General features: G+C 42.1%; 1 protein-coding gene across 2 annotated transcripts in view; it reads left to right on the forward strand.

Moving 5' to 3' along the window:
• Positions 1–19,059, forward strand: part of CUBN (cubilin) — a 697,556-nt gene that overhangs the window by 141,274 nt on the left and 537,223 nt on the right. For both annotated transcript variants that reach the window (XM_030199596.1, XM_030199602.1), the window contains exons 21-22: positions 4,702–4,927; positions 6,105–6,235. In XM_030199596.1, coding sequence (XP_030055456.1) covers positions 4,702–4,927; positions 6,105–6,235 — 357 coding nt within the window. The remainder of the gene's footprint in view (positions 1–4,701; positions 4,928–6,104; positions 6,236–19,059) is intronic.

Consider the following 19,059-nt stretch of genomic DNA (forward strand, 5'->3'; position numbering starts at 1 on the left):
TTGCCAGGTACTTGTGACCTGAATTAGACACTGTTGGAAAAAGGACTGGTCTTGATGGACCTTTGGTATGTCCCAGTATGGCAACACTTATGTTCTTTTTTTAAAACCCTGCTAAGCTAACTGCTTTTACCACATTCTCTCTAGCTATAAATTCCAGAGTTTTATTATGCATTAACCCTTGGATTCTATATATTAGGTGCCAATTATAAAATATACTTAGGCGATATCTCAGCACCTAAAACTACGCACATCCATTTACACCAATGAAAATGTGGAGTAAATCCCAGCATGTAGATTTATGCGCAATGGGCCGTATTCTGTAAATTTTGGTGTGACCCACAAAACCCCATTTCCCTGCCTATAACCATACCCCTTGTTGCTTGCACGCATTAGAAGTTCAAAGTACTTTGTTATAGAATACGCTTAGCGAGTTGAGCGCATAAATAGCATGTTTATAAATGATCTAGAGATGGGAGTAACTAGTGAAGTAATTACATTTGCTGATGACACAAAGTTATTCAAACTTGTTAAATCGCAAGAGGATTGTGAAAAATTACAAGAGGACCTTACGCGACTGGAAGACTGATTTTTAATGTGAGCAAGTGCAAAATGATGCATGTGGGAAAGAGGAACCCGAACTATAGCTACATGATGCAAAGTTCCACATTAGGAGTCACTGACCAGGAAAGGGATCTGGGCGTCATTGTTGATGATACATAGAAACTCTCTGCTCAGTGTGCAGCGGCAGCTAAGAAAACAAAATAGAATGTTAGGTATTAGGAAAGGAATGGAAAACAAAAATAAGGATGTTATAATACCTTTGTATTGCTTCATGGTGCGACCGCACCTTGAATACTGTGTGCAATTTTGGTCACTGCGGGGTCCTTTTACTAAGGTGCGCTGAAAAATGGCCTGCGGTAGTGTAGGCGCATGTTTTGGGCACTCGCAGATCCATTTTTCAGCGTGCCTTCAAGAAATGCCTTTTCAAAATTTTTGCCGAAAATGGACGTGCGGCAAAATAAAAATTGGTGCGCATCCATTTTGGATCTGAGATCTTAGCACCAGCAATTGAACTAGCAGTAAAGTCACATGTGGTAACCGGGTGGTAATGACCTACGCACATCAAATGCCATTTGGCGCACATCTGATACACGTGTCCAAAACACGCGTATTGGATGTGCACCAAAAATGAAATTACTGCAAGATCCATGCGGTAGCGGGCGTAACTCCATTTTGCGTGCGTTGGGCGCGCCTAGATGCTTACACGGCTTAGTAAAATGGCCTCTGCATCTAAAAAAAATATATAGCGGAATTAGAAGAAATACAGAGAAGGGCAACGAAAATGATAAAGGGAATGGGATGACTTCCCTATGAGGAAAGGCTAAAGCAGCTAGGACTCTTCAGCTTGGAGAAGAGATGACTGTGGGGAGATATGATAGAGGTCTATAAATGGATAGATGTGAATTACATGTTTACTCTTTTTCCAAAAATACAAGGACTTGGGATCATGCAATGAAGCTACTAAGTAGTAAATTTAAAATAAAATGGGAGAAAATAGTTCTTCATGCAATATGTAGTTAAACTCTGGAATTCATTACCAGAGAATGTGATAAAAAAAGGTTTGAACCACTTTAAGAAAATACCAAAAGCCATTATTAAGGTGGACTTAGGAAAATCCACTGCTTATTTCCAGCAAAAGGAGCATAAAATTTATTTTACTCATTTGGTATCTTGCCAGGTACTTGGACTGGATTGGCCACTGTTGAAAACAGGATACTGAGCTTGATGGACCTACGGTCTGTCCCAGTATCATAATGATTATGTTGTTATGAATTTTATGTGGTCCCATCTGCCAAGTTAACTTAGGGGTCCTTTTATCAATGTGCGCTGAAAAATGGCCTGCGATAGCGTAGGCACGTGTTTTGGGCACACACAGATCCATTTTTCAGTGCACCTGTAAAAATGTCTTTTTTCAATTTTGACCGAAAATGGACATGTGGCAAAATGAAAATTGACACGTGTCCATTTTCGGTCTGAGACCTTACCACTACCCATTCACTTAGGCCCTCATGATCAAAAGCAAACTCCGGCGCTAGAGGCTGTTAACGCCATACAAGCGCCGGAGTTTGCTGCCGACCCATGATCAGAGCCCTCGAGTGCCTGAAACAACGCACTCGAAGGCTCTTAGCGCAAGTAGCATGCAAATGCATGCTAAACAGTGCTTCGAGCGCAATTAGCTTGCAAATGCATGCTAATCAGCGCTTAACGCATTCATCCCCAATGATCAGCGGCCAGCGTGCCAAAGATTTGGTCGCTGGCTGCGGCAAAATCAACGCCAGCTCTGAGCTGGCGTTAGACTTTGCGGATCATTGAGGAGGAATGGTGAGCCCTGTCCAGCATGCAGTTGCATGCTGGCGGGCCCCCATTCACCCCCAAAGCAAACGCAAACAGGGGACTGGAGGTCCGGTAGACCTCCGGTCCCCCCCCGATGATCCGACCCCTTCCATGCTCAGGGAGGGCTGGAGATCCGGTGGGTCTCCACCCCCCCCCCCCCCCCGAACCCCCATAAATCCTGGTGGCCGCCTCCGGCCAAACGCTATCCCACCCTCCCACACACTCAGCGACGGGGGGGGGGGCTGGAGGTTCGGTGGGTCTCCAGCCCCCCAAACCCCAAGAAATTGTTGTGGCCGCCACCCTGTTATCCATCGACGGAGGGGGGTGGGGGCTGGAGGTCCGGTGGACCTCCAGCCCACCCCAACTCCTCCCCTCCCCCAGCGTTCAGAATCCCTGGTGGTCCATGGTCACCCACCCACCCTCCCTACCGGCCCCCCCGGCTGGCCCCCCTACCTTTTGTTGGAGGAGGGACGCAGCCTGCCTGCCTCCCTCCTCTTCCTGTCGACGCCGATGCAAAATGGCGGCGCCCAGCCCTGCCCATTGCATCCCGGGATGTGGTGGGTGGGGCTACAGACCATGTAAGGGAGCGATTCCCTTACATGGTCTGTAGCCCCGCCCAGCGCATCCCAGGATGCAGTAGGCGGGGCTGGGCGCCGCCATTTTGCATCGGCGTCGACAGGAAGAGGAGGGAGGCAGGCAGGCTGCGTCCCTCCTCCAACAAAAGATAGGGGGGCCAGCCGGGGGGGCTGGCAGGGAGAGTGGGTGACCACGGACCACCAGGGATTCTGAACGCTGGGGGAGGGGAGGAGTTGGGGTGGGCTGGAGGCACCCCCCTCCATCGATGGATAACAGGGTGCTGGGGGGCCGGCAGGGAGGGTGGGTGACCACGGACCACCAGGGATTCTGAACGCTGGGGGAGGGGAGGAGTTGGGGTGGGCTGGAGGTCCACCGGACCTCCAGCCCCCACCCCCCTCCGTCGAAGGATAACAGGGTGGCGGCCACAACAATTTCTTGGGGTTTGGGGGGCTGGAGACCCACCGAACCTCCAGCCCCCCCCCCCGTCGCTGAGTGTGTGGGAGGGTGGGATAGCGTTTGGCCGGAGGCGGCCACCAGGATTTATGGGGGTTCGGGGGGGGGGGGCTGGAGACCCACCAGATCTCCAGCCCTCCCTGAGCATGGAAGGGGTCGGATCGTCGGGGGACCTACAGCTCCCCCCCCCCCCCCCCGTCGCTGGATGGGAGGGTGGGAGAGGGTTTGGCCGGCGGCGGCGGCCTCAATGTTTTCTGGGGGTTTGAGGGGGGGCTGGAGTCAACTGTTTGACAGGTTTGGGCTTTTGACAGCCCAGACCTGTCAAACAAGTGCGGGAGGATTGTGCTGAGCGCATGCTCAGGCGCAATTCTCCCACACTTCAACACGATAATCAAAGATAATAGCGCTGCTTAGATTAGCATGCATTATCTTTGATCATCGATGCAGAAAAGCCCTGTGCTGTCCAGGCGCTATTTTTAGGGCGCTGTTTGGAACAGCGCGGGGCTTTTGATCATGAGGGCCTTAGTGGCAAGGTCTCATACGTTAACCGGGCGGTAGTGGTCCATGTGCGTAGAATGCCATTTACCGCCCGGTAGCACCATGCACCAGAAATTAAAAAGTATTTTCTGGCATGCGTAGCGGACGCAGATAAAAAATTAAATTACTGTCTGGGCCACGTGGTAGCTGGGTGGTAATTCCAAATTGACGCAAGTTGGGCGAGTGTAGGCGCCTATGCAGCTTAGTAAAAGGGACCCTTTGGTGGTTAAGTGCTGAATATAAGTGTCATCTTCACCCCTGAGCTGCCGGTGTTACTGTTGATATTCAACTGCACTGACTGCTTAAATGCCGCTGAATGTCAATGGATAGCCGCACACAACTGATTTAACCATCCAGGAGCCTCTCCTAGCCAGTTAAAGAGCTCTGAATACAGTATATACCCTGTTTGAAATAGCTTTAAAATGCATTCTGGGAATAATAAAATAATGTTTACAAAATATTGCCTATGTTTACAAAGGTGCGCTATAAGCTCATTAGCCATTGTAACACATGTTAATGGTCTACACGTGCTAAACGCTAACATGCCCATAGACATATATAGGCACATTAGCATTTAACACGCCTTAACTTTAAAGGCTCGTTATAAACGCTAACGCACCTTAGTAAGAAAGTACCACTATATAAGAAAATATAATTATACCAGGCCTTGTTCTTAGAACTTCCTTCATGCTATCAGCATCATTATTTTATCAGTAATACCTTTTTTTTAAACTTGTGTAGGCTGTGGAGAGACTCTTACTGCACCACAAGGAAGCATAACGACTCCTGGTCACCCAACCCACTACCCGCATGGTATCAATTGCACATGGTTTATTACAGTCCAGCCCGGTTACCTCATCCGATTGATGTTCACCACATTTAACATGGAGCATAGTTCCAACTGCATATTTGATTATTTGGAGGTATATGACAATGATACAACTGATCCTGGATCTAAGCTTGGAAGGTAAATGGTTCTTTGGTTTCAGTAGTAGTGGTAGTTTAGATCTGTGCAGGGTTCTAAATGGAGCAGTCTTCCCATAGCCAATGTTATCATAAACATAAATTTACACTAAGAGGGGGCATTACTAATACACATCAAGGAAATAATGCATGTTAAATGGTAAATGCTTGCATTATTTGCATTTAACTGACTTTTTGGTAGTGCAATGTGAGCAAAATAATAATGAGATGCAAAGCAGCTCATTATTATGTACATTGAATGCTTGTATTTAACCTTAAATCTACTTTATTCATGGAAAGATAATGCCAGCTTTGAGAGACATTATCTCATTATGCTGGAAGCACTGGGATGCTAACATGTGGCCTGTTCCCGGTGAGCTTCTTAAAGGGGCACTATAAAATAAAATTCCACTCCCTGACCCCCTACAACACTCCAGCTGTATATGTCTTTGCCCCCTGACACCTGAAACATGTCTTCTCCAAACCACCAAACCCCTGCCTGTTCCTCTTCCTGGATCCGAGGAGGGTTTTTCTGGTATCTAGAGAGCAGTAGGAGCAATGCCCAGTAGGGATTGGACAGCCAAATAATGTTTATGGGGTTTTTTTCTGTTCTTTTTCCACTTCAAATGAATGTTGTTAAAAATACACACTATCCCCCCGATTCTATAAAAGTTACAAAATATTGCATGTGCAAATTTAGGTGCATCACCGATTTGTGTGTGCAATTTAATAGGCTAACGAGCCAATTATGGCCAGTTCTTGGCACTATTAGATTTAATTGGGAACTTACACACATAACTTTAGGTGCAGGATACGTGCCTAAAATTTACGCACAGCCCAAAAAAGGTGAGCAGAAATTGGAGGGTCATGAGCAGATCAGGAGCATTCTACAATTTATGCAGGCTGTTACAGAGAAAGGGATCTGTACCTAATTTAGATGCAGGGATTTACCCCACGGTTTACTTGGTGTAGATTCTTATGTCTAAAGTTAGGTGCTGATCTATAAACGGCACTTAACTTTCAGCGCCACTTAAAGAATAGCGATTTTACGGCATGATTTATAGAATTTGATCCACAGTGTCAAAAATGAGCAAATTGTACTGCATTCATTCATGTACAGATATAATTTTGTATGATGAAGTGAATCACATGACCACATTGCTGTCATTGCAATTTGGCAGGTATTGTGGAAGATCTATTCCACCATCAATTACCAGCAGTGACAACACGATGACGCTTCTTTTAGTAACAGATGCCAGCATAGCCTCTGAAGGTTTCTCAGCTAACTATATCTCAATTGATGCTTCCAGAGGTAATTATGATGAATTGCACTGTGTTAAATATTTCTATTAAAAACAGCAACAAAAGCAGACTGATAAAAATATCTATTAAAATAACAAAGTTTATTATAACAAAACCCAGAGGTAATTAAAACAATACCTGACGTGGCCACGTTTCGCCCTCAGGCTGTGTCAGGGGTACAACTACAAATTGAAAACAATAAAAATAGAAAACAATAAAAAACATAGACATCAAGTCATCATTTATAAATCATATACATATATAAAAAACAATTTCTTAAAAAATGTTTTTATCATTTCAAATAAAACATATAGAGAGGTGTGGTAGCCGTGTTTGTCCACTCTTAAAGGTTATCAATAGAAATCAAACAAAATAAAACATGGAAAAGAAAATAAGATGATACCTTTTTTATTGGACATAACTTAATACATTTCTTGATTAGCTTTCGAAGGTTGCCCTTCTTCAAGGGCAACCTTCGAAAGCTAATCAAGAAATGTATTAAGTTATGTCCAATAAAAAAAGGTATTATTTTCTTTTCCAAATAAAACAAAAAAAATCAACATTTTATAAATATATTGCAGGAAACAAAAACATTTTTATTATCCATAATATAACTAAAAAACAAAATTTAAAATCCACAATCAAGTATTTAACAAGAAGTGGTTTAAGAACAATATACATTAAAATTACTACATATAAATCTCAATATCAAAGAAAGAAATCATTAACAGATAAATATGAGTCCATAAAAATGAAACTAAAAATGGAAAATTAAAACATATACAAGGAGAGGTGAGTCAAACAGTTACTCACTGTAGAATGCATGTATTATCCAATAAAGTATATACATACTGTACCTAAAAAAGGGGGGGTTGATATTACCCCATCAAAGTATAAAAAACCTCCTGAAAATAAAAAATATAGATCAAGCATTCCACTAAATCCAACTACATAAACCACCAATTGATAATTAAACATATAATAAAACATTCTAAGTCCACAATCAACCACATATACAGATCATATATTAAACAATTTTTTTTGAAAAAATTTGGGCTGACCCTTTCTAATCGTTGTATCAACATATGTAACTTATAACTCAAACAAATGACAACAGTAGGAGCATCTAAATCTACTTTGTGTTCTTAATCTTCCTGTTATTTTCTCTCTGCAACGCTAAGTAAATGGGAGAGCCACCGTATCAATCTTAAAATTTCGTCATCCCATGCCTACAACTTTGAATATTTTAGCATATATATCGCTCCTGAATCTATTCTACGAGCGGAACACATGCCCTCTAATCTTGTTTAAAAACCCTTCGGTTTAACCAGACAAGCGTGGTGGCGGAAAAAACAGTGCTCAGGTTTAATACTTACTGTGTTCGTTTTGTTATTCAGCATCCAACTCATCGCAATACAGTGCTTATAGCGTTACTGAGTGTATCCTGTTCTGCGTTATAAAGCCTACCCCCGGGTCAAAGGTGAACAACCGTCATAAATTGTAGACAATTTATACTCCATTTATATAAAAAAACAATCTTTTGGAACCATTAATGTTTCATGAACAATCTATCAAAAATATAACGTCATGATGTCATGACAACCTGTAATGCGTTAACATTCTTCGAAGTAACATAGTAGATGATGGCAGAAAAAGACCCGCACGGTCCATCCAGTCCGCCCAACAAGATAAACTCATATGTGCTACTTTTTATTTGTACCTGTCCTCTTCAGGGCACAGACCGTACAAGTTTGCCCCGCACTATCCTCGCCTCCCAACCACCAGCCCTGCCTTCCACCAACTGGCTCTGGCGCAGACCGTATAAGTCTGCCCATCACTAGTTGTTAGGACGATCTCTATTTCCTATTATTAAGGTGTCCAAATTCAGTACCATAAAAAACATTCCCATAAAAAAAGCTCATGTTTTATAAGGAAATCTCATGTGAAAACAGAAAAAAACAGAGTCTAAAAACATCAATCCGTCTCACCTAACTAACATAAATTCTAGCTATACAAACAAGGCTGAATATAGCAAAATGTTTATAAAAATACAACATAATCGTTTTCTTATTTTATTTATTTATTTATTTGCATTTGTATCCCACATTTTCCCACCTATTTGCGGGCTCAGTGTGGCTTACAATACATTGTAAAAGATTGTAAGTGCAATTGGTTGCAGTACAATTATGGGTTACATTGTGAAAAATTATATAAGACAGAGTAAATTCAGGATATTCTTGGGGATAGAACAGTGGAATATAACAGTGGTGAGTTGAGAGGGGGCAAAGCATCTTCGAGGGAACAGGGAGGTCTGACAATTTTATCTGTGGGTAGGGTTTAGGAGCGGTGAGAACGCGGGAGTAGAGGTTCAGAGAGTGTATTGGTGCGTGTCTATGAGATTGTATGGGCTTTATGTGTTTTGATCCTTGCCATAAATTTTCTCGAAGAGATAAGTCTTTAGTAGTTTGCGGAAGTCGGTTAGTTCGTAAGTTATTTTCAGGCTGCGTGGTAGTGTATTCCAGAATTGTGTGCTCATGTATGTGAAAGTCGATCCGTGCAGTACTTTGTATTTTATGCCTTTGCACTTAGGGAAATGGAGATTGAGGAAGGTTTGGGGCGATCTTTTAGTGTTTCTGGGTGGCAGGTCAATTAGGTCGGACATGTATGCAGGGGCTTCACCGTGAATGATTTTGTGGACTAAGGTGCATACTTTAAAAGTGATGCGTTCCTTGAGTGGTAGCCAGTGTAGTTTCTCCCGTAAGGGTTTTGCACTTTCGTATTTTGGTTTTCTGAAGATGAGTCTGGCTGCTGTATTCTGGGCTGTTTGAAGTTTCTTCAGTATTTGTTCCTTGCATCCTGCGTATAATGAGTTGCAATAGTCCAGGTGACTGAGTACGAGTGATTGCACTAGACTGCGGAAGACAGATCTTGGAAAGAATGGTCTAATTCTTTTCAGTTTCCACATGGAGTAGAACATTTTTTTTTGTTGTGTTGTTCGCATGAGTCTCAAGAGTTAGGTGGCGGTCGATAGTGACTCCAAGGATTTTTAAGGTTTCTGAGATTGGCAGATTTAGTTTAGGTGTGTTGATGGCGGTAAATTTATTCGTGTTGTATTGGGAGGTAAGTATGAGGCATTTAGTTTTTTCTGTATTCAGTTTCAGTCGGAAAACGTCTGCCCAGGTATTCATGATGTGTAGACTTTGGCTGATTTTGTTAGAGATTTCATTGATGTCTTTTTTGAATGGTATATATATATCGTTACATCATCGGCATATATATGTGGATTAAGGTTATGGTTAGATAAAGGTTTTGCCAGGGGGGGGTCATCATTAGATTGAAAATAGTTGGTGAGAGGGGGGATCCTTGCGGTACTCCACAATCAGGTGTCCATGCAGCTGACGTAGTTGAGTTTGATGTGACTTGATATGAACGTGAGGTTAAGAACCCCTTGAACCAGTTTAGAACATTACCTCCGATGCCAAAGTATTCGAGAATGTGTAATAGGATTTCGTGGTCTACCATATCAAAGGCACTTGATATGTCAAATTGTAGTAGGAGTATATTGGTGCCGGTTGCAATCGTTTGTTTGAATTTGGTCATTAGGGTAATTAACACTGTTTCTATGCTATGATTTGACCGGAATCCTGATTGGGAGTCATGTAGTATGGAGAACTTGTTGAGGTAGTTTAAACCAAAAGGCTTGACTATGTTAAATTTAAAAATTAACCTCTGTTCCATTTGTAACAATTGTCTATTAATATCTCCTCCTCTTCAATATGTTTTAATGTTTAACAGTACTAAAAATTTTAATTCATCAAAAGAATGCTTAAAGGTATACATATGTTCTACTAGTGGCTTCTGAAGTACGTTTCTTTTTATTGCACTTTTGTGCTCTGCAATTCATTTATTTAATGCCCTAATCGTCTTTCCCAAAACCACATGCCCGTACGCATTACAGGTCGTCGTGACATTATATTTTTTGATAGATTGTTCATGAAACATTAATGGTTCCAAAAGATTGGTTTTTTTAATATAAATGGAGTATAAATTAAGTCTACAATTTATGACGGTTGTTCACCTTTGACACGGGGGTAGGCTTTATAACGCGGAACAGGATACACTCAGTAACACTATAAGCACTGTATTGCGATGAGTTGGATGCTGAATAACAAAACGAGCACAGTAAGTATTAAACCTGAGCACTCTTTTTTCCGTCACCATGCTTGTCTGGTTAGACTGAAGGGTTTTTAAACAAGATTAGAGGGCATGTGTTCCACTTGTAGAATAGATTCAGGAGCGATATATATGCTAAAATATTCAAAGCTGTAGGCATGGGATGAAATAACAGGAACACAAAGTAGATTTAGATGCTCCTACTGTTGTCATTTGTTTGAGTTATAACATATGTTGATATAACGGTTAGAAAGGGTCAGCCCCTATTTTTTCAAAAATTTTTTAAAAATTGTTTAATATATGATCTGTATATGTGGTTGATTGTGGACTTAAATGTTTTATTTTATGTTTAATTATCAATTGGTGGTATATGTAGTGGGATTTAGTGGAATGCTTGATCTATATTTTTTATTTTCAGGGGTTTTTTTATACTTTGATGGGGTAATATCAACCCCCCCTTTTTTAGGTATCTATATACTTTATTGGATAATACATGCACGCTACAGTGAGTGAATGTTTGACTCACCTCTCCTTGTATATGTTTTAAGTTTCCAGTTTTAGTTTCATTTTCATGGACTCATATTTATCTGTTAATGATTTCTTTCTTTGATATTGAGATTTATATGTAGTAATTTTAATGTATGTTGTTCTTAAACCACTTCTGGTTAAATTCTTGATTGTGGATTTTATATTTTGTTTTTGAGTTATATTATGGATAATGAAAAATGTTTTTGTTTCTTGCAATATATTTATAAATGTTGATTTCTTGTTTTATTTGAAATGATAAAAAACATTTTTTAAGAAATTGTTTTTTTATATATGTATATGATTTATAAATGATGACTTGATGTCTATGTTTTTTTTTATTGTTTTCTATTTTTATTGTTTTCAATTTGTAGTTGTACCTCTGACGCAGCCTGAGGTCGAAACGTGGCCACATCGGGTATTGTTTTAATTACCTCTGGGTTTTGTTATAATAAACTTTGTTATTTTAATAGATATTTTTATCAGTCTGCTTTTGTTGTTTTTACTTACTATTGTAAGCAGATTATTACCTTTTTATTTTTTTGGTATTAAAAACAGCAGACATTCTCTATTATGAACAATACTGGTTTATTCATATTTATATTATGTTTTTTTGCACAATACCATTGTATAAGGCATTAACTTGGAATGCTACCTTTGGATTTGGTGGCCTCATGTTAAGTACTCTTCCTCTTTATTGCTACAGTTGGAGCAATATACTCTTTCCCTGCTGGGATTTCATGAGTGCTACTCATGCCTCCAGCCATCACAGTGAAACACCAGTCTAGTGATTAGAGCATAGGCTGTGAGCTGGGGAAGCTATGATTCATCTCCTAGTGCATTCACTAGAGCTGCTTTTCTTATTGGCCAACCACTTTGCCCTCCATTGACATAGATACAAACTTAGATTATACTCCTAACTTTTCCTGATTCTGTTGTTTGTCTTTATCTTGGATGTAGAAAGGCAAATAATTAAATCTAAGCACTGAACAGGTACAGAAATATTCTCATGAACTATGTGAATAGAAGGTGTTAGCGGGCACACCTAAATGCAGCATTTTAACACATAACTTACAGTATTCTCTAAGTTATGCATGTAAAGGTTGCTCCTTTCTAGGCCCAACCCATGCTGCTCCCCTCTGAACAGTCATTTACATTTACTCACTAAGGGGCTCTTTTACATGGAGAAAAGAATCATAGCCAAACTAATCTCCTCAATTGTGAACTGAAAAAGGGGCAGCAGTCGAATTGAGGTCAGTGCTATGGCCTAAACGGGCCTAGCAGCTTACCAAAAACAAAAAAGGAAACTTTAAGAGCCCCCCCCCCAAACAAAATAGTGAAAATAAAGGGAAATTAAAACAGAAAAAGAAGAATTAAAAAAACCCCGAAAAAAGGAAAAATACACGCACAGGAAGGCACTACAAGGGAGAGATACAAACACACACAAAACACATCCTCCCTGCTCCACGGAAAAAATGAGACTGAGGGACCCGAGCTCGCACAGCAGGCTGGAAGTCTCCAGTGCATGCACGGTGGGATGCTGCTAGAAAGTTCTTAGTCTTGCTAGTCAGCATCTGCACCTGGCTCTGTCAGATGATGTCAACCAGCTGTGAATACGAAGGCCTGCTTGTCCTCTGAGAACCTTTTGTACCGCCTAAGGATTTTAGATGACAATTACAAGCACTTGTGTTAACAGAATTAAATTACTGTAACTCTCTTTTTTTGGAGTTACTGAGCCACTTGTGCAGAGTACTGCTGCAGTTTGACTGGAATTACTCATTATTATCTTATCGTTTCTTGCTTATATTCATTACATTGTTTATCTGTTTTGTGGAGGATAAGATGTAAAGTATTGACCTTGATACACCAAGCACTTTTCTATTGCTGGCCCCAACTGAGTGGAACAGACAGTCAAAAGATTTGTACGTGATAGATACAGAGACCACTTTTAGGAAGAAGATGAAGCCAATGCTTGCCTCAGGATTGGTAGCATGGAATGTTGGTACTAATTGGGTTTCTGCCAGGTCACTGTTGGAAGCAGGATACTGGAGTAGATGGACCATTGGTCTGACCCAGTATGGCTATTCTTATGTTCTTATCTATTCACACAAGCTTTCAACCATGATTAGTAATTTATATGATAGCTCTTTTCTGAGCAACAATCCCCTTTTGAGGTGCCCCAAGTAGACCTCCATTTCCACTTTCACCTTACCATGGTTCCTTGGTATCTAGTGGAGCAGGAGCAATGCCCACTATCTCCCGCCATGATGATGTCGGGACGCAAAATGGCTGCCAAGACTTCTAGCAGTAATATCGTGGTATTACTACTAGTTGTCAGGTTTTCATATAGAGGCAAAATGTCCTTACATGGAAGTATGACCATTTGCTGTAGTACTGCAATATTATGGCAAAAGAATCAGTTGGACCACTAGATGACCGAGAGGTAAAAGTGGCAATCAGGGAAGACAAAGCCATAGCGGAGAGATTAAATGAATTCTTTTGGTCTTCATGAGGAAGATTTGGGAGAGATGCTGGTGCCAGAAATGGTATTCAAAGCTGACAAGTCAGAGACACTGAATTAAATCTCTATAAACAGCCTATTTTATGAAGGACAAAAAGTACTTATTAACAACCTCTTCTATACATAGGTGTCTGTATGTCTTTATAAAATACTAGAACCCCCCCCCCCCATACACACACACACACAGAAATAGTGTGTAGATTAAGTTTGCTGACATTTACACTTTCTCAGGAGCAGGTATAAATGTTAGTACGTAAAGCAAGCACGCATGCGTGTATTTTATAGAATAACACACATAAATTGCAACTCTGCCTGTGTACCACCCAAACTCCTCCCCTGAACATGCTTACTCTAAAGTTTCCAAGTTGATATACCGCCCATTCAGGGGGACTTCTAGGTGTTTTACATTTTCCAAAACTAAAAATAAGGAAAGGAGCTCTAAAATAACTAGAAAGGGCAGTGGAGAAGTTTTAAAAGTAATAAAAGCCATATACACTAACAGACAGAAAGAAGCCAAAGAGACAAGTACACAATCATAGCTCAAACAATTCTACACACACCCACACCCACAAATGCATATCTGGTGTTAGCCAGGCTGGGCCCCAACACAGAGCCAATATTCAAGACTGAGAGTCTAATGCCTATTTGTCACAATAAATAGTCAGTTATCATATGCTTCACAAAATAAGAATGATTTTAATTGCCTCTTAAAATTTTCCAATGAATCTGTCTTGACGATGTGACAATGGAATGCATTCCAAAGTGAGAGCCCGCTGATTCAAAGAAACTTCCTTCGAACTGTTTCCAACCCAAGAGTGCAAAGTGAGGGAATGAACAACTGGTTCCGTGATGATGATCTCAATGATCTTGCTGGTGAATAAGGAATTAATAATCTGGATAAATAGAGTGGAATACCTGTACAATGAACCTTATAGTCCAAACACAGAATCATGCATGAGTACCTATCTAACTGCACCATGCATACATTGGCTACCCATAAATTTCAGGATTAAATTAAGATTCTCTTACTAACTTACAATGCTCTATACACTGGTCTTCTAGCCCATATAGAGGGACATAATTGAATGGGGCGTCCAAGTTTTCCTGAGGGCGTCCTCGCAGGACGTCCCCACGAAGGGGCGGGGAAAACTGTATTATTGAAACAAGATGGGCGGCCATCTTTCGTTTCGATAATATGGTCGGGGACGCACAAATCTCAACATTTAGGTTGACCTTAGAGATGGTCGTCCCTGATTTTTGGCGATAATTTATTTATTTGTAGCATTTATACCCCGCTCTTTCCCGCTCAATAGCAGGTTTAGTGCGGCTTACAAGGTGTGGTACAGAGTATCACAGAGATAACACAAAGTATTGTACAAGGTATGGTACAAAGTCTCACATAGATGACACAAAGTATGGTACAAAGTATCAAGAGATGTTCAAGTTATAAAGAGTAGAACGATATGAAGTGATGTGGGGGAGAGGATTGGAGTATAGGTAGTGCTGATGGTGAGGAATTAAGTTCAAGAGTTAAGTTGGGTTGTTTGGGTAAGCTTGTTTGAAGAGGTAAGTTTTCAGCAGCTTTCGGAAGGGTAGGTGTTCATTGGTTGTTCTGATGTGTCGGGGTATTGCGTTCCAGAGTTGGCTGCCTATAACGGAGAAGTTGGACGCATAGTAGGTTTTGTATTTGAGGCCTTTGCAGTTGGGAAGACGAAGATTGAGATATGTACGAGAAGATTCGCCATGGAGGATCTTGTGGATCATTGTGTGGGCTTTGAAGTTTATGCGTTCCTTGATAGGGAGCCAGTTAAGTTTTTCACGAAGTGGTGTTGCTCTTTCAAATCGTGATTTGCCAAAAATGAGTCTGGCTGCTGTGTTTTGGGCGGTTTATAGTTTTTTCATGATTTGGGCTTTGCAACCGATGAAGATGCTGTTGCAGTAGTCGGCATGGGTGAGTACTGTGGATTGTACTAGGTTGCGGAAAGTTTTCTGTGGGAGGAATGGTTTTACTCTTTTCAGTACCCACATCATGTTGAACATCTTCTTCGTCGTGGCTTTTGCATGAGTATAATGGAAACCGAGGATGCCCATCTCAGAAACAACCAAATCCAAGCCCTTTGGTCATGGGAGGAGCCAGCATTCATAGTGCATTGGTCCCCTTGACATGCCAGGACACCAACAGGGCACCCTAGGGGGCACTGCAGTGGACTTCAGAAAAAGCTTCCAGGTGCATAGCTCTCTTACCTTGTGTGCTGAGCCCCCCAAAACCCACTCCCCACAACTGTACACTACCATAGCCCTTAGGGATGAAGGGGGGCACCTAGATGTGGGTACAGTGGGCTTGTGGTGGGTTTTGGAGGGCTCATATTTACCACCACAAGTTTAACAGGTAGGGGGGATGGGCCTGGGTCCGCCTGCCTGAAGTGCACTGCAGTACCCACTAAAACTGCACCAGGGACCTGCATACTGCTGTCATGGAGCTGGGTATGATATTTGAGGCTGGCATAGAGGCTGGAAAAATATTTTTAAAGTTTTTTAGGGTGGGAGGGGGTTAGTGACCACTGGGGGAATAGGGGGAGGTCATCCCCAATTCCCTCCGGTGGTCATCTGGTCATTTAAGGCACATTTTTGTGGCTTGGTCATAAAAAAAATGGACCAAGTAAAGATGGCCAAGTGTTCATCAGGGATGCCCTTCTTTTTTCCATTATCAGTCGAGGACGCCCATGTGTTAAGCACGTCCCAGTCCCGCCTTCACTATGCTTCTGACATGCCCCCGGGAACTTTGGTCCTTCCTGCGATGGAAAGCAGTTGAGTGCGCCCAAAATCGGCTTTCGATTATGCCGATTTGGGCGACCCTGGGAGAAGGACGCCCATCTCCTGATTTGTGTCGAAAGATGGGCGCCCTTCTCTTCTGAAAATGAGCCCAATAGCTTCTCTGATCATACCCTATGCTCCTACGCCCCTCTTATGTTCTATGACCACCAGTTAGTTTATCAAAACCTTCAAGGGCAAGGTAGGAATCCACTAGGAAGACAGCTTTTTTTCTTTTTAGCCTCATCCTTGTGGAATGCTCTCCCTCTTTCACTCCAGCAGGAACATAATATGATGCTTTTTAAGAAAGCTCTAAAAAAGTATTTCTTTAAACTAGCCTTTGCAGACGAGTCAGAGTCTTGGACAGAAGATGGACCTGAATGAGATTATTGACACAATATATTATATGATTTTGGGGGTTGATTGCATGATTCTTTGTGTGTAGTATCTTTCATGTATTATGATGGTGTTCCTTTTTCTTTTTCTCGTTATTTGCTTATTTAATTTTAGTGTGAACCATCTAGACTCGTTTTCAAACTAGTTGGTATATAAAGAGGGGCATAATCGAACGAAAACGTCTATCTCCATGGGCGTTTATCTCCAAGAACGGGTCCATGAAGGGGTGGACCGAACCGTATTTTCGCAAAAAATAGACGTCTATGTTTTATTCGACAATTTGTGAGCTGGGCGTTTTTGTTTTTCAGCGATAACGGAAAATGAAAGCCCCCAGCTCAAAAACGAATAAATCCAAGGCATTTGTTTGTGGGAGGGGCCAGGATTCGTAGTGCACTGGTCCCCCTCACATGCCAGGACACCAACCGGGCACCCTAGGGGGCACTTTTACAAAAACAAAAAAAAAGGTAAAAGAGCTCCCAGGTGCATAGCACCCTTCCCTTGTGTGTTGAGCCCCCCAAATCCCCCTCAAAACCTACTGCCCACAAGTCTACACCATTACTGTAGCCCTAAGGGGTGAAGGGGGGCACCTACATGTGGGTACAGTGGGTTTGGGGGGGTTGGACGACTAAGCATTAGGCAGCACAATTGTAACAGGTAGGGGGGGATGGGCCTGGGTCCACCTGCCTGAAGTCCATTGCACTCCCTAACAACTGCTCCAGGGACCTGCATACTGCTGCCAGGGAGGTGGGTATGACATTTGAGGGTGAAAATAAAAAGTTGTGAAACATCATTTTTTGTGGTGGGAGGGGGTTAGTGACCACTGGGGGAGTCAGGGAAGGTCATCCCCGATTCCCTCTGGGGGTAATCTGGTCATTTAGATCACTTTTTGGGGCCTTATTCGTGAAAAAACAGGGTCCAGGAAAAGTGCCCTAAATTCTAGCTACAAACGCATACTTTTCTTCCATTATCGGCGAAAGGCGCCCATCTCTGTTTGGGTGATAACCATGGCCCGGTCCCGCCTTCACCACGCCTCCGACACGCCCCCATCAACTTTGTACGCTTCCGCGATGGAGTGCAGTTGAAAACGTCCAAGTTCGGCTTTCGATTATACCGCGTTATTCGTTTTTGTGAGATAAACGTCCATCTCCCGATTTAGGTCGCAATATAGGCGTTTTTGTCTTTCGATTATAAGCTGGAAAGTCTCATAATAAACATGTTTAACATTTCATAAGAGGCCTTTTATTCACATATACTGGCATTTACACACACACAAAATCCTATTTAAAATGACTTCCTATATGTATGCAGTACTGTATGGTAAATTGTTTAGCAGTGTATGGCACCATCAAAAATGATGGGGAGGAAAGGCATTAACACCATTACAGTGACTCTTTCAACCTCTCCTCACACCCGGGAATGCCTCTTTTCTTAGTTAAACTACACATATTTTTACCCTCACAGAGACTGAGCAATGTTCAGAGAGCCTGTTTAATACTGAGAGTAGACTAAGGAAATAAAATGTCCCAAAAATCAGTGGCGATAGTGTCTGGCGAGTGACCCAGAGTGACTAACACACAAATGTAGCAAATTATATGTATGAGAGGACTGATATAAATAGCTCGAATGATGCCAGTAAATAACAGTTTTCAAACTAGCCCCTATAATTGGTTCCTTGTTATCTCCTTGAGTAAAAGATGCTGAATGAGTTTGCATTGTGAAGGATAAAGTTGGAGGACTATTTTTGCCTGTCTCACTTACAGGCTTATTTTCGAAAGTGATCGCCGGCCATCTTCCGACACAAATTGGGAGATGGCAGGCGATTTCTCAAAAGCAGCGAAATCGGTATAATTGAAAGCGGCTTTTTGGACACCATCACTGCTTTCCCGTTGCTGCGACGGCGAAAGTTCAAGGGGGCGTGTGGGTGGCGTAGCGAAGGTGGGACATGGGCAAGCATGGGCGTGCCTACCAGATGGCCGGCTTTCGCGGATAATGGAAAAAAAAAAGCAGCGTTCATCAATATTTTGCTGGGTTTACTTGGTCCTTTTATTTTCACGACTAAGCCTCAAAAAGGTACCCCAACTGACCAGATGACCACCGGAGGGAATGGGGGATGACCTCCCCGTAGTCCCCCAGTGGTCACCAACCCCCTCCCACACTAAAAAAAATACAAATAAAAACTTTTTTTTACCAGCCTGTATGCCAGCCTCAAATGTCATAACCAGCTCCCTGACAGCAGTATGCAAGTCCCTGGAGCAGTTTTTAATGGATGCAGTGCACTTCAGGCAGGCAGACCCAGGTCCATCCCCCCCCCCCCCCCCCCCCCCACTCCCTATGGAGTTTCTCTTTCACACTTTGATGGTTGTAAGTGCCATGGTAGTCAATTATCCCACATACACCTGCCGATTCAA

The sequence above is a fragment of the Microcaecilia unicolor genome, chromosome 1, assembly GCF_901765095.1.
Source record: "Microcaecilia unicolor chromosome 1, aMicUni1.1, whole genome shotgun sequence".
In the NCBI taxonomy this organism is placed as follows: domain Eukaryota; kingdom Metazoa; phylum Chordata; class Amphibia; order Gymnophiona; family Siphonopidae; genus Microcaecilia; species Microcaecilia unicolor.